Source organism: Neovison vison, chromosome 11 (genome assembly GCF_020171115.1).
Source record: "Neovison vison isolate M4711 chromosome 11, ASM_NN_V1, whole genome shotgun sequence".
NCBI classification, from domain to species: Eukaryota; Metazoa; Chordata; class Mammalia; order Carnivora; family Mustelidae; genus Neogale; species Neogale vison.
Window position 1 is genome coordinate 68,918,583 of NC_058101.1, and position 14,396 is coordinate 68,932,978.

Here is a 14,396-nt window from a genome sequence, read left to right on the forward strand (position 1 = left end):
GGTTTACTCGAGGACTGTTGGTCCTGGATGACTGACTCCATGTGACCTCCTGTGTCTTCTCTGAGGCTCAGCCTCCTTGCAGCTCAAGGACGTTGTATCCACTGTCCAGCCTCCCTTGCATGGGCAGCTGGGCCAGAGTTCAGGCCAATGGGAGGTCAGAGGAAGCCTGCTGGGGACAAGGGCAGTCCATGCTCTCGTGAAGGGATGCGTGTGTCCAGCGCCCACTTGTCCCTGTTCCTCTCCTGCCTGATTACACCACCTGTAGCCACAGGGCACCTGGCATCAAAGGGAAATCCATACAGGATTCCCGGAGGCGGCAGCAGCACCAGGTTCTGTGACATAAAGTGAGAGCTTGTGCGGGGCCCTGTCTCGCCGCCTCACTCAATGACTGAGCGCAATGACTGAGCGCAGGCATGCTTCAGGGCTGTTTCCTTGTGCCCATGTTCCACGTTTGTGCTCTCTGGTCATCTTTCTGGCCCCTGCCACTTTGGGGTTCTGTGTCTTGGCTGTGCAGCCCGGTCTCCTGGCAGGCCCTCAGCTCTGCCCCAGACTTTCCTTCCTGCCCTTCAGCTGCTCCCATCTGGGGTCCTGCACGGTGCCCCCTGCTCCCAGGTATCCCACGCCCTACTGCACAGCCCCTCTTGTTCCCGCCACCCTTGGGCCTTCACCCCATGGCCCATGACTGGAGCCTCTTGGTGTGTCTGGAGCAGCTCAGCCGCCCTCACACCCTAGATGCACGTGAAGGGAGCACTGGGAAGGTCCAGAGCAGGCTCTGGCCAGGAGCTGTGCTCTCTGAACAGAGTCACCCAAGGGCTGGGATCCCCTGCATTCCACACCTTTGTCCCCTGTGCCTTTTCAGGCCCCTCCCTGCATTTTCTACTCTGCTGTCTCTGTATCAAGGCTCCCACCTGGCTTCTCTCCTGATTCAGACCCTGCAGTCCCAGAGCCCCACTCAGAGCCCCAACCACTTTGGGGGCAGTGGGCAACACTCCCACTCCCAGAAGCCCTGGAACCACAGTGTCAGAGTAGGAACAGCCCCAGGCCCATTGCATTTAAGCCTCATTCACAAAACATCTGCTCTCTTGTGCCCCCATTCCAGGGCTTGCAACCCACCCACCACCCCATGGAAAAGGCCCCGCTGTCACCTTGGCACCTCCCTCCCCCCAGCTTCAGTAAGTCTAGGAGTCCTGTGACTGCCCTGAAGAGCCCCCAGCCCTGGCCCCACTGCCTAGACCCTCATCATTGTCACCTGCAGCACCCACACACCTGTTGGCCCATATGTGTTCTGCAGGGTCAGCCTGGTGCTGCTGCCCTACCCCCTCTTCTGAGCTGGGCTGAGTCCCTGAGCTACCCCGCAGAGCTGCGTCCCCAGTGACAGTCCAGCCTCTTCTGATCCCACAAGAGCTGCCTGATACATCTGGGGTCTGGACGCCTTTGAGACATGCAGGACCCTCGTGATGGGCTGTTTCTGGGCCCACAGCTCTTTGGAGGGGTTTCAGACACTACCACAGAGCCAGGACCTGGGTCTGGTCCTGCTCAGCAGCTTGGGGACCATGGCTGAGCCATGTCCCCTCCCCGGCCTATCAGGGCCTTCTGCCTAGCTGCCTTGCCATGAGCCCTCAGGGGTCTTAAGAGCTGCGAGGTGGTGGTAGGGTGATGAGGCAGCCCCTGGTGTCCTCCTCTGTGCTGCCTGCGAGGAGGCCACGTCCCCCAGGCACATACTACTCTCCAGAAGCAGCCCCCATGCTCTTCTAATCGAGCGAGGAAGGTGCCGGAGTCTCAGATAGAACAAGGCGCTCTGCCTCAGTTTCCCCTCTGAAGATAGCATGAGTCCAGGAGCCTGACACGTGCAATACTTAGGTCTTTGTGACCCACTTAGCGGAAACTTGCTTTTTGGTTGATTTGATTCTGTTGTCGGTTCCACTGCATCTGAGATAAACAAGACCCAGCAGAGTCCCGAGGCTTGAGGTCAACACTGTGCCCCTTGTCCACTAGGGAGAGATCAGAGTGGGCTGTCCTGATAGAGGTGGAAGAGTCTCGAGAGGTCAAGGCCTCAAGGATGGGAAGGGCACAGGACCTAGAACAGCCCTACCACCTGAACCTGACCTCACACAGCACAGGCTTGGGGGTTAGCCGGAGGATAGACCCCTGGGGGCTGAGGGGTCCACCCAGACTCTGAGAAGGGAGGGGACAAGATAAAGGGAGAGAAGGGGCTGTGGAAGTCCCTCAGTGCACACCCCCCTACACCTCTCCCGGCTGCTGGATCCCTTCTCTTCCTGTGAGCTCGGGCTACCAATACTCAGATGCATGGGGTGACCTGTTTCTTAAAATGGAGTGAAGATGAAGCTAATCCCAGAGATTACTATATTCAGGTCGCTGGACCCAGGGTTGTTTAGAGCAGATAAATTTAAGAGGATTGCAATCACTTCCTTCCCAGGCCCCAGAGGGCCTGGGGGATGTGCACGTGTCTATTTGTCTCTAGGGACTAGGAGATGGTGACTGTTTCAGGAGAAGCCCATCCTGGGGGCAATCCCTTCCGGATTCCTTCACAGAAAGTGGAAGGGGCTGATCCAGTTCAGGGCTCCTGCCTCCCCCTTTTAGAGGGAGGAGAGAAGAGAGGAGGGAGAAGAGGGGAGAAGCCAGTGGCTCCTGTTCTCCCCCAGAAGCCGCTTCCCTTGCCTTCTTTTTGGAGCCCTTCATCCCCATGCTCACCTTGGGGTCCTCTGTCCCTCACACACACACATCCAACAGGTACCTCCATCCCCCTAGTCCCATCCACCCTGGTGTCCACCCCAGGATTCCTGAGCTCCTAGTGAACTATCTCCACACCCTTCCCACCTCCCCCCAACACATCAAGACCCTGGCCTCCTGAATCTTAGCTCCATGCACTGCTGTCAATCCTTCCCACCCATCCTGGACCAGCCCTGGTCTCCCTGCTGCTTCTCCCAAACCCCCAAACTTGCCTGCACCAGGAAGCAGCTTGGTCTCATATGGGGTTGTGCATTTTGGGTTCTGGAGTCCATTGGCCCTTCCTTTCTTGGCCTTTGCTCCAGCCCCTGCTCTGACCCTTTCCTCTCCAATCCTCCATCCTGGGACCTGTGGGTCAAGGGGGCAGCAGGGCCTGCCCTGATCACTCTCCCAGCCAGCTCAAGGCTGGCTCCCTTCCTTTCTGCAAGCTCTGGCCCAGCCCACCCCAGTTCCCCCACTGCCCCAGGCTTCCCTCCTGAAAGCAGAGGTCCTGACATGTCCTGCCAGCTGACCCATTCCATGGGACCTGCAGGGACTCCTTGCTGACCCCACCCGTCGTGGCCCAGAACCCACCTCCGTCACGTCCGCGATGTTCACCATCTTCTTGGTCTGAGCCACATGGCCCACGACTCCAATGTCCAGCGGGAAGACGATCTCAGAGTCAGGGGGCACCAGGCAGTCCTCCAGGACACTGTCTGGCTGCACACTGAAGAGGCGCGTGGCCAGCTCAGCCACGCCATTGCGCTGGCGGTACATGAAGAGGCTGCAGCGGTCTGCATGCAGGATTGTGCAGAGACGCCGCAGGATCTTGAAGACCACACGCTCCATGTTCACGCTCTCTTGCATGTCCTGCACCAGCTCGAACAAGGCTGCGCTCTCCTCCACCTGGCACAGCTCTCGGAAGCTGGTGCAGTCTGCTGCCTGCCCATCCTCGCAGGCACCAGCTACATTCTCGGGGCTCAGCTTCTTCCCAAAGTACTCGTCTGTGAAGCTGGGGTTCTGGTCGAGGAACTGCTGCACCTGCTCCTCACTGAGGCTCATGGTGTCCCACTGCCTGTCCGGGAGACGTGGCTGGTCCCCAGGCGCATGCAGACTCCCAGCAAACACTGTCATCAGCAAAGCCTTTCTTAGTGACGATTACTGAGTCCTGGGAGGACACCAGCTGACTCACCCATGCCTGCCCCCCTTGGCTTAGATCCTGCACTTCCACCACCCGCCCCTGGGAAGATCAGACCCCCTGGAATGGGAGCAGGTGGGTCACAGCTTGGGGGCTTCTGCCTGTGATAGGGGTCGTGGGCAGCCAGTGGGGCAGGCCCTTACACCTAATCCCACGGAGAGAGTAATCCTACAAACACCGTGACACTTTCTGTCTGGGGGATTGCCTGAGAATTCTGGACGGTCCAACAGGCAGCCCCACATCTCCTGGCGCTCAGACCTGGGCTCTGGTGGGCTGGGGAGGTGGGGCATTAGCCCCACCTAGGGGAGAGGCAGCTCAGCCCTGGGTAGGGAGGGGGGTCCCCTGTAAGGTGCCAGAGGTCAGTGAGCGCAGCTCCCATGGCTCCCCTCTGATGGAGGGAAGTGTGTGTGTGTGGGGGACGGTGGCCCAGCATCCATTGCGGAGGTGGGACCACTAGATGGGGTTTTGCAGAGACTTTCCCTTCTCTTTGATGGTGAGGGAGTGGCCTCGCAGGGGAGGGGTTTGCACGTGACAGTGGGTCACCTGAGTGCACATCAGAGCTTCTCTGTTAAGAGCTAGCACCCTTAGTTAGAGTTTTTCTTAATGAATCTCCACCACACATCTTTTTCCTTGGCTTAATCCCTACTTACTTGGCACTCTTCACACTGCTAGACCCTCTCCTCCTACAGAGTCCACAACCACACTGTGGACACTGCCATGTTATATGGACAGGATTTCTCCTGAGCATCTGTGCTCAGAGACTGGCATACCTAGACAGCCGCCGGCGCCTCTCTCCTTATCCACCTGCCTGGGTGTTATATATATGCTAGCTTCTCTATGGGTGAAAAAGGTGTGACAAAAGGTTGTGTGTGGCAAAAAGGTCGGATTAAAGCTGTAGGACATGCTCCATGTGTGTCTGACTCTCCAGCTGCTGGAGTGTCCTCCACTTCTCTCAAGAGACTGTGTGCACATGTATGTGCATGCACAATCATGTGTATACAGGCTGCACATGCATAAACACGTGTGCAAGTGTGTGTGCGCATGGGCTGAACATAAAAGTGCATGTGTGTGCTTGTGCATGTGGGCTGGTGTACAAATGCATGCGTGTGGATGCATGTGCACCTGAACGTGCATGGAGTGTGCAGGTGCATGCATGTGCATGTGGGCAGAGTATACTGGTGCATGCGTGTGCATGTGTGTGCACGTGCACATGGGCAGAGTGTACAAGTGCATGTGTGTGCACGTGGGCGGAGTGTACAGTGCATGCATGTGCACATGGGCTGAGTGTAGGAGTGCCTGCGTGGGCATGCATGTGTGTGTGTGCATGTGGGTGGAGTGTATAAGTGCATACGTGTGCTTGTGTGTGCACATGAGTAGAGTGTACAAGTGCATGTGTGTGCATGTGCGCATCCACGGACTGCTGGAAGGCTGGGGGTAGGAGCTATGTCCGTGGTGTGAGCCAGCTGTGCACATCACTCAGCAGAACCTGGGTGGGCACCTGGCATTCTGGGCTCGCCTTTGGCAGCAGTAGCCATGGCCTTCCCCCAGAAGCAGCAGCAGAACAGTGTAGCTAGGAGGACTTCGGGCCCCTCTAAGCCAAGGATCAGGAATCACAAACCAGGGGCCTGGACTGAGAGAAATGTTGAAGGTTTCCTCATGTCGCTTTTAAACCAGGATGTAGGGTTTGTATGTGATTCTGAATTTTACTGTGCTCAGCTGGTAAAGGTGTGTGCATGTGAATGCATGAGTGTGCATATGTGTGCACATGTGTGAGTGTGGGCACATGTGTGATGGTAGGGCCAGGGGTCTTCTCGTGGCCAGACACGTTTTCTTAGCACCAGCCTTGGTTCCGGGGGTCTTTCCACGTGGGCTCTGGGCGGGCGCCTTGCAGCTGTGTTGGGCACAATGGGCCCAGCTGGCCGAGTGCCGGGCACAGGCCCTTGTGCTGTGACATTCCTGTCTCTGCTGAGTCACGCAGCAGACTCCTTTCAGGGACCTGCTCTGAGCATCCCACTTTTCCTAAAAATAGTGAGTTCTGCCTGGGGACTGGGGGAGAAGAAGGAGGGGGTGCTGTGGGTGGGGTGCTGTGGTGCTTAAATTGGGGGCCAGGGTTGGGGGTCCCCTTGCTCTGAATTCAGTTCCCAGACGGCTCCCAGAGCCTTCCAGTGCATTGTCTCCAGACGCTCAGAGCTGCAGTCCAAGTGATGCCTGATGTGAGGGACATGCCAATGAGGTGGCTGTCTGGGTGAGGGGCCCAGGGCAGCAGGGTCTTTGGGGAGACACTTCCTAAATCCTTGGCTCACTCTACCCAGAGGCACACTCTCGGCGACAGCCACCCTCCCTGCTTCTGCTCCCCAACTCCTGCCAGCTGGCTCCTTCCAGGAAGGGCTGAGGGCATGGGGCCGAGGTGTGAAGTTTCCCTGCCTATGAAGCACTGGCTGGCAGCCCTACTGGGGCAGGGGAGGCCCTCCAGTGAGGGATGCACCCATGTCTGGTATCAGAAGGGCTAGGTCGCAGCCGTCGGAGCAACATGGCTGTGGGGTCAGAGGCACAACAAACTCAGGATTGGTGGTGGGGGCTTTTTGCAGAGTGGGTGGGCAGTGGATCAGGGAGCTGGCTGAGGAACTCAGGGCATTATTGCACCACAGCCCGACACCTGGGGTGAAGGGTGGAGCTCACGGGAGCTCAGAGCATGGGCATTCCCCTACCCCTCGCCATTACACAGTGTGCCCACCAGACCCACTCTGTGGTACCTGGGTCACTTTACCTGTAGGTTTTCTTGCCCCTGAGCCTGCAGTGTTGGCAGGTGTGGGAGCCCAGAGGCATCAGAATTTTATGTCCCTGGAGGAGTCTTTGACCTGTGGCTCATGGGGTCATGTGTAAATATCCCAGCTACCGCCCCTGTGGGACCCCAGGAGAACTGCTGAACCACACACTGACTGGACTGGCTCCTGCCCTCCCTCATCTCGTTTCCTGGCACACCCACTGACGGTGCACATGGCCCTGAGGAGCCCTGAACAGGCCTGAGGGATGGACCCTGGATGCAGTCAGGGATACACCTATGAGATAAGCCTGTGAAATGTACTTTCGAGCTACACCCATGAGGCATACTTGTGAGGTATGCCTATGATGTGTGCCTGAGGGACACCTCTGAGTACACCTGTGAGATGCTCTTGTAATGCGTGTGAGAGACATCCATGAGGAACACCTGAGCGGGACACCTGGGAGGTGGGCCTGTGGATACATTGCTGATGTACACCCTTGCCAAAGGCCCATCAGATACAATAGGTAACCTCTCCACAAATGAATGTGGGAGATGTCTGAAGAGAAATGAGTTTTCTCCTTTGCTGGGTTCCTATTAATTTTACTTCATCATAATGTGGGATTTCAAAATTAGCAAGTACACCCTGGGATCCATTTATAAAAAGAAATATGTCTTAAATAGCTATTACATGAAGAGAACTCCAGTTTCTTATCCCAAACTGTGGAGCGGATGCAATTGCACAAGGAGTATTATGCCTGAAATTAAAATTAACTAGGCAAGAGGGATGGCAGGGGATGGCAGGGGTGAGAAAAATCAAAGCTCACACTCAGAAATCTCATTCCATTTCCAGTGCAGAGAAAGGGCATATCCATCAAGCCTCTCTACTTCCACAGGATGAGTTTTGCCAGAGGGATGACAGGAGAGGAGCTAACTGGCCATGTTGCCATTGGGAAAGGGGGGTGTTGGTGAGTGGGGAGATGCCTCAGACTCTGAAACCAGGATGGGGCCTGGGGCATCGAGTGGGCTGAGGGTGGGTGTGCACCCACGACCCTGACTCTGTTCTCTGCTCCCACCAGCTGCTTGACCTCAGAGAATTCTTTCAGCTTCTCCAGGCCCCCACTCGGTTTCTGGCCAACAAGATCTTGCTGTGGGTTTTTTTTCGGGGTGGTGGTGGTGGTGGTGGTGAGAAGTGGTGATATAAAGTGTGTGGCATGGGCACTAGCACAACATGAGGTCCTACTGACAATAGGCCACTGAGGAACCCACCCCCACATGACCGGGGAGAGTGGAGGGGGAGGTTGGGGGTTGTGGGAGAGGACAGAGATCCAAGTGGAGGGGGTATGGAAGGAAGGCTGCAGAGCTGGGGGTAGTGGGATGAGGGGCTGAAGTAGCACCTGTCTGGGCTCTGTGCTGACCTGGGTGGGTCGGTGGGGGTGGGGCTGGTACAGAAATTCTTGGGTAAAGAATAATGTTGGACCAAGAAGAGAAAGCAAGGCCTGTGCTCGGTGTTTTGGGAATGGTGTCTAGGAGGAATCAGCACTTCCTCACTCATTTTGTAGTTATCTTCTGGTAGGGCAGACTCAGGTTTGATGTGCCTGAGTCCCTGTCCTGGGGTGGGAGACTGCAAACCTCAGCACCATGTGCCTCTGTTAAGGCTGTGGTGGGAGGACCAACACCTGGTGGTCCTAGGGACTTCTTCGGGAGCAGAAAGGGCTGATATGGGGACAGGAGGAAGAACACATATCCTTCTGATGGTCTGGACATCCCTAGCCCCATTCCAGCAGGATCTGGGGTCTTCCAAGGGTAATTTGGGGGGTTCCTGACTGGATGTCCCTTGTAAGCCCACTCCCAGGGGCAGCAGGTCGGGGAGGGGAAGGACAGGAGCTGTGGCAGTGGCTGAGGTCTCTCCTAGTCCCACAAGCAAAGGGTTAGCCCCAGCTTCCTGACTTACAAGGGAGTTCATCTTAGGACAGCTGTCAGTTGACCACGGCTTCACTGTGACTCGGGCAAGACTGGCATGAAACTGCCCAGCTGAGCCCAAGCCAAATGACTAACTCATAGAATCATGAGCAAATGAAATTGTTTAAGCCATGAGTTTTGGGGCATTTTTTCATGCAACACATGTAACTTATACTCCTGGATTCTCTAGAAAACAGTGTGGAGCATGGCTTAAGTGTGAATACTTAAGGGAGATTCAATCCCAGACAGCAGTGGGGGTGGGCAGAAAGGGAGTTGGGGAGGGTTGGAGCCAAGCCAAGTTAGCATCCTGAGCCTCGGGGCTCTCAAGGACCTCTGTTTGCCCCTCAGGCTTGCATAGAGAAACCACACCTCGGAATAGCCTTAGAAGGAGGCTGGAGGGGGCTTTCCCCTGGCCAGTTTGCCCACATGAAGTGAGCTCTCCACATTGCAGGGTACTCCCACCTCCCTGGGCAGCAGTTCAGAAACCCAGATGCCCTACCCCATGGAGGGTATTTCATCTACAGCCAGAGAGTGCAGGAGAAGCTCCCCATGAGGGGAAAGGTGCTCTCTCTGGGCAAGAGACTGGTCAGTACCAGCTGGGCCAGGTAGGCCTGTCAGAAGTGGCTAAGGTGGACCAGAGGCAAGGACCTGGGACTGTTCTTAGGCCAGCACATCACCACCAAACAAGATGCTGATTGCCCTTTGAAATAGAACCTCTGGGAGCCACATGGGAAAACATGTATTGCTGGAGAGCTAGAGATGCAGAGAAAGATCACGCCTTCACCTGCCTGAAAGAGGGAAAGTGTCCATGGGAGGAGTGCAGACCTCACTCTCTAATGGTGTTTCCATCCCAAGAGCTTTGTGCGCATTGATGGTGTCAGATCTCTGCAGACTCCCTCCTCTTGGCACGCACGGTGGTGTGAACCATTCTATGATGAAACCACAGGACACAGGATGTTTTGTAACTGACCCATCAATATTTTTAGTGGCTCCACAGAATTCTACTCTGTGAAGTTTCCATAGCTTATTCAATGTTCTCTTCATGGATATTTAGGCTACTTCTGTTTGAGTTTTGAGGGAAAATAAATGATGCCCTGTTCTCTGCCAGTTCTGGAACAGGTGGGAGAGTGGATGACACCCCATGGGAGGAGTGGCCTTGTGTGCAAGCCAGGTGGCCAGAACCAGTGCCGCCCACATTTGCCCAGGTTATTACCAGACACCCATCCAGGGGAAGAGAGCAGAAGAGATGGAGCTCTTAAGCTTACAGACCTGAACAGTTTAATTTCACCTAACCAAATAGAGGACCAGTAGCTGTGACTGCTGGCCAGGTAGCATTCTGCCTCCATGGGGTTGGGGCTCACGGAGTGGGGAAGTTGGGGCAGGCATCGCCTCAGCACCACTGGGATTTGCCTTGTCTTTTCTTTTCAAAACCATAATAAAGAAGGCTGTGCTGAGTTAACTTGTGCCTTTTGTTTTTTTAACTTGGAATTTGTGAATGTGGTCTTGTCTGGAGATCAGGTCTTTGCAGATGTAACCAAGTTAAAATGAAGACACACAGGATCAGCATGGGCCCTAAACCAACCACTGGTGTCTTTATAAGAGGAGCCACAGAGGGGAATGCCATCCAAGGACGGAGGCAGAGATTGGAGGACTGGCCTAAAAGCCAAGGGACAGGGCACCTGGGTGGCTCAGTGGGTTAAAGCCTCTGCCTTCGGCTCAGGTCATGATCTCAGGGTCCTGGGATCAAGGCCCGCATTGGTCTCTCTGCTCAGCAGGGATGCTGCTTCCTCCTCTCTCTCTCTGCCTGCCTCTCTACCTACTTGTGATCTCTGTCAGATAAATAAATAAAAATCTTAAAAAAAATAAAATAAAATAAAAGCCAAGGGACATCAAGGGTTGCCAGCACCACCAAAGGATGACGAAAGGTCTGGAGTGGATGCCCCTCACAGCCCCCAGAGGAAACCTGCTCTTAATCCTGGACTTCTGTTCTTGGATCAGAACTGAGAGACAGTACATTTCTGATGTTGTAAGCCCCCTGCTTTGTGTATTTGGTTAGGACAGCTCTAGGTGACTCACAAGGTGGTGGGCCAGATTTGGTCCATGGGCCACGGTTTGCCTGGTCTAAGCCAGCCTCAGCCTTCTGGCCAGACTTGTTGGGAACAAGAGCTGAGCCACACTGAAGGTTTTTCCTGACATCTGCTACAGATGCTGAGGGGAAAGGTCCTGGCCCCCACTGAACAATCACGGTTCTTTCCTTCTCCTGGACTGACCCCAGTTGCAGCTGTCTTGGGGAAAGCAAGTCTGAGGTGGAGCCAAGACCAGAGAAGGGAAGAGCCCAAGAACTTGCAGGAACAGAGCTGGAACCTGTCCTGCCCTGCAGTTTGTCGTTCCAGCCATTTGAGCAGCTTTTCTATAACTGCAGAGGAAAGACTGTCAGATGTTTGTGCATGAAAATTCAGTTATTGTATTAGACAGGGACCCCTAGAGAAACAGAACAAATAGGATATAGAGATGGAGAAAGAAGATTTATTTCCAGAAATTGGCTTGGGCAGCTATGGAGGCTAAGAAGTCCCACAGTCTGCTATCCACAAGTTGGAGACCCAGGGAAGCAATGCTGTGTGCTCCTGCCCCCGCTTAGCAGACCAGCAGAAGGAAGACTTCCTTCGTTTACTGCTGGTTCTGTTCATACCCGCAAAGTGTTGGATGAGGCTGCTTTACTGAGCCCACTGATTCAAGTGCTGACCTCATCTGGAAACACTCAGAGACCCACCTGGAAACCACGTTTAGCCAAATATCTAGGTATCCAGTTGCCCAGCCCAGGTGACACGTCAAATTCACCACTGTTACTTCAAGATCAGTTGCTGTACCCTACAAAACCAGGTCGGATCACCAGGCCCTGCCAAGTGGAACCTGGTCCTCTGAGACCACAGTCTCCCCAGTGGGCAGCTGCACCAGACACGCCCAAGCCAATGCTTGCTCCTGAGGAGAGCACCTGGGGCCGAGGCAACCTGGACCTTAGATGTGCATTACTACCCTTCTGCTTCTGGTCTGTGATCTTCTGCTGAGCTTCCACATGGAAGCCTCCCAGCTCCATGCTGCCTCCAAGCACTGAAACGAGGTTTTCCCACCCAGAGACTGTTGTTAGCACCAAACATACAGGATGTGGATGTTACATAGGGACAGCCTCAGAGATGAAGCTGGAAGTGCCCTGGGAGTGGTCTTGGGGTGTGTGGGCATGGCAAGCTGTAGCCCAGCCACCTGGATGCTCGATGCTGCTGTGAGGTCCTGCTCAGAGCAGCCAGGACAGTAGCAGAGACCAGCTTGAACTGCCTGAAACATGAAGGAAATGTGTCATCTCACAAAATCCAAGTTCAGGAGGTTGGGTGACCAGGGGTCTCTGAAGATATGCAGTGTGGACCCAATAGCTCAGGGGCTGGCTTCTCTCCTACTGCCAGCTCTGCATCCCTCAGCAGTGACCAAGGGGTCCTCAGCTGGTGGCAGTGGCAGGCAGGGCTGACTGGCTTATCTGACTGGCCCCCAAGAAGTGACAGAGTCTAGGAAAGCCCACAGTGGAGATGAGAGGGACCCCTAAGGGGCATGACCTCTAGGGAGAGGTGGCCCACAGTGGGCTTCACACATGGGTTGCTTGCAGCTGAGTGCATACAACAGAGACCAAATGGCTTTTAAAGCCTAAAATATTTACCATCTGGCCCTTGACAAAAAACGTTTGCTACCTCCTGGCTTACTTTTGGTTACCGGGTTAATCATAGCCCACCCCTAGAGCTGGTGGAGGTATTGGAGGAGGACACTAAGAGGACTTGACAGCTTGTTGACCTGTGAGTTGGACCTGGGTAATCTGAGGCTCTTCATTCTCTCCTCTGTCCTTGGAATGTTCGTTCTGCTTGATCTCCCCACTCCCAGAAGCTGTTCCAAAGAGCAGACTTGAGAGAGTAATGTGTTGAGACTATCTGGATTGTATATGTGACTGAACACCATTAAGACCACTATGTAAATGTTCAAGATTCTGGAAGGCAGATGTGAAGATCTTCTTGTATTGTGGCTGCCCCAGACAAGACTAACAGGTAAATTTCCCTGCTTCTTAAACCTGCCATTTGCCAACCCAAAGTAGACTGTCTCTTTCTTCCGTCTCTCCTTGCCCTTTCAGTCTGGAGACCTGTTTCAGATTTCACCTGGGAAGCTCCCAAGGAGGTCACAAACTAACAGGAGGGTCATTATCCCTGAGCCATCTGGGCTATTTGGAAGAGGATGGATGTCTGAACAAAAATTGGGCCCTACAAACACCCAATGGCACCTGCTGGGGCAGGCTTTGAGTAAAGGACTGCTGACAGCAATGGGGACTAGAGTGTACTGTAGATTTGGTTTCCCTCTTCATCCCATTTCTCAGCCAGCCAAGAAGATTGGCATGGCCAAAGCCTGGAATCTCGGTGTGGGACTCACCACAGGAAGTGAGAGTGAAGAGACAAATGGAATGCATTAGAAAACGACTAATAAGGGAGAGGATCCTCAGTTCAGGAGAGGTGTGTGATTGTAGTGGATTGAGACAGAAAAACTCAAGTAATGATCATAGAGCCAAAGACAAAGAGGAAGACTTAAAAGCTCTGTGATAGAATAGTCTGGCTCAAAGGATCTGTCTGCTCAGAAGAAACTGTAGCCTCAAGGAAGGTGGCTTCAGGGCCTGGAGTTGAGATAAAACACTACTGCCCAGCTGGAGTGGTAAAGCTGTGGCTAACATTCTAGTAACAGAATTGAGATCCATCCCCTCCATCCCTGCAACTGACCTTAAGCAACTGACCTGTGGCTTTGGTAATACGGGAGGAAGTGAAAATGTTATTTCTAAACAGCCATAGGATAGGTCCACCATTGCCTTTTATCCCTTTTCCATAAAAACACCTCATCCCCAAAGGGGCTGTTTCCCTATTTGAGGTCCCATAATGAACAGGACATACCACCGCTGTCCAACATCCATGTGATATGAATAAGGGTACTTTGTTGTAAGCCATGCTCATCTGAGGCTGTTTACTACCTCAGCATAATGCAAGAAGCTCACTTTTTTTCTTTTTTCTTTTTTCTTTTTTTTTTTAGCAGATGCAGAATTGAGTTAATCCTGTTCCCTGGTTCATGAGCCATTGTCATCACTGGTCCATTCAAGGTGTCTCTTGTATCTTACTTTATCCATCCATCCAACCTATTTATCCATCCCCCATCTTTCCTCCATCACGCATCCCTCAACCATCTATCCATCCACCATCCATCTGTCCTTCCAGCTCTTGTCTTCAAGTCTGAGGACTCCCATTTAGTATTTTTCATCAGGTAGCACCTTAAAAAAGTTGTGGGGGAGTATAAAGAAAAAGTGAAAATTTCTTTTATGAATTCAAGCTCAATTCACTTGTTATTTTAAGCTACTAAGCAATGTTTAAAGGAAAATTTATAGCATTAAATGATTATATAAGAAAAGAAGAAAGGTCTTAAATCAGAACTAGAAAAATAATAAACTAAAGACAAAGTAATGTATTGTATGGTGACAAACATAACACAATAAAAAAAATAAAGACAAAGTAAGCAGGAAAAAAGGTACTAATGAAAGAGGAGAAATCAATGAAATATAAAGCAAACAAAAAGAAAATAATGAAACTGAACACTAGTTTTTTTGAAATGACCAGAAATATTGATAACCTCTAGTCAAGTTGATCAAGAAAATCATACAAATTACTAATATCAGCAATGAAA

General features: G+C 53.1%; 1 protein-coding gene across 2 annotated transcripts in view; it reads right to left on the reverse strand.

Annotated features, from left to right (window-relative positions):
- Positions 1-3,789, reverse strand: part of PDE6B (phosphodiesterase 6B) — a 32,639-nt gene extending 28,850 nt beyond the window's left edge. For both annotated transcript variants that reach the window (XM_044225715.1, XM_044225714.1), the window contains exon 1: positions 3,322-3,789. In XM_044225715.1, the coding sequence (XP_044081650.1) occupies positions 3,322-3,789 (468 nt within the window). The remainder of the gene's footprint in view (positions 1-3,321) is intronic.
- Between the last annotated feature and the right edge of the window lie 10,607 nt (positions 3,790-14,396).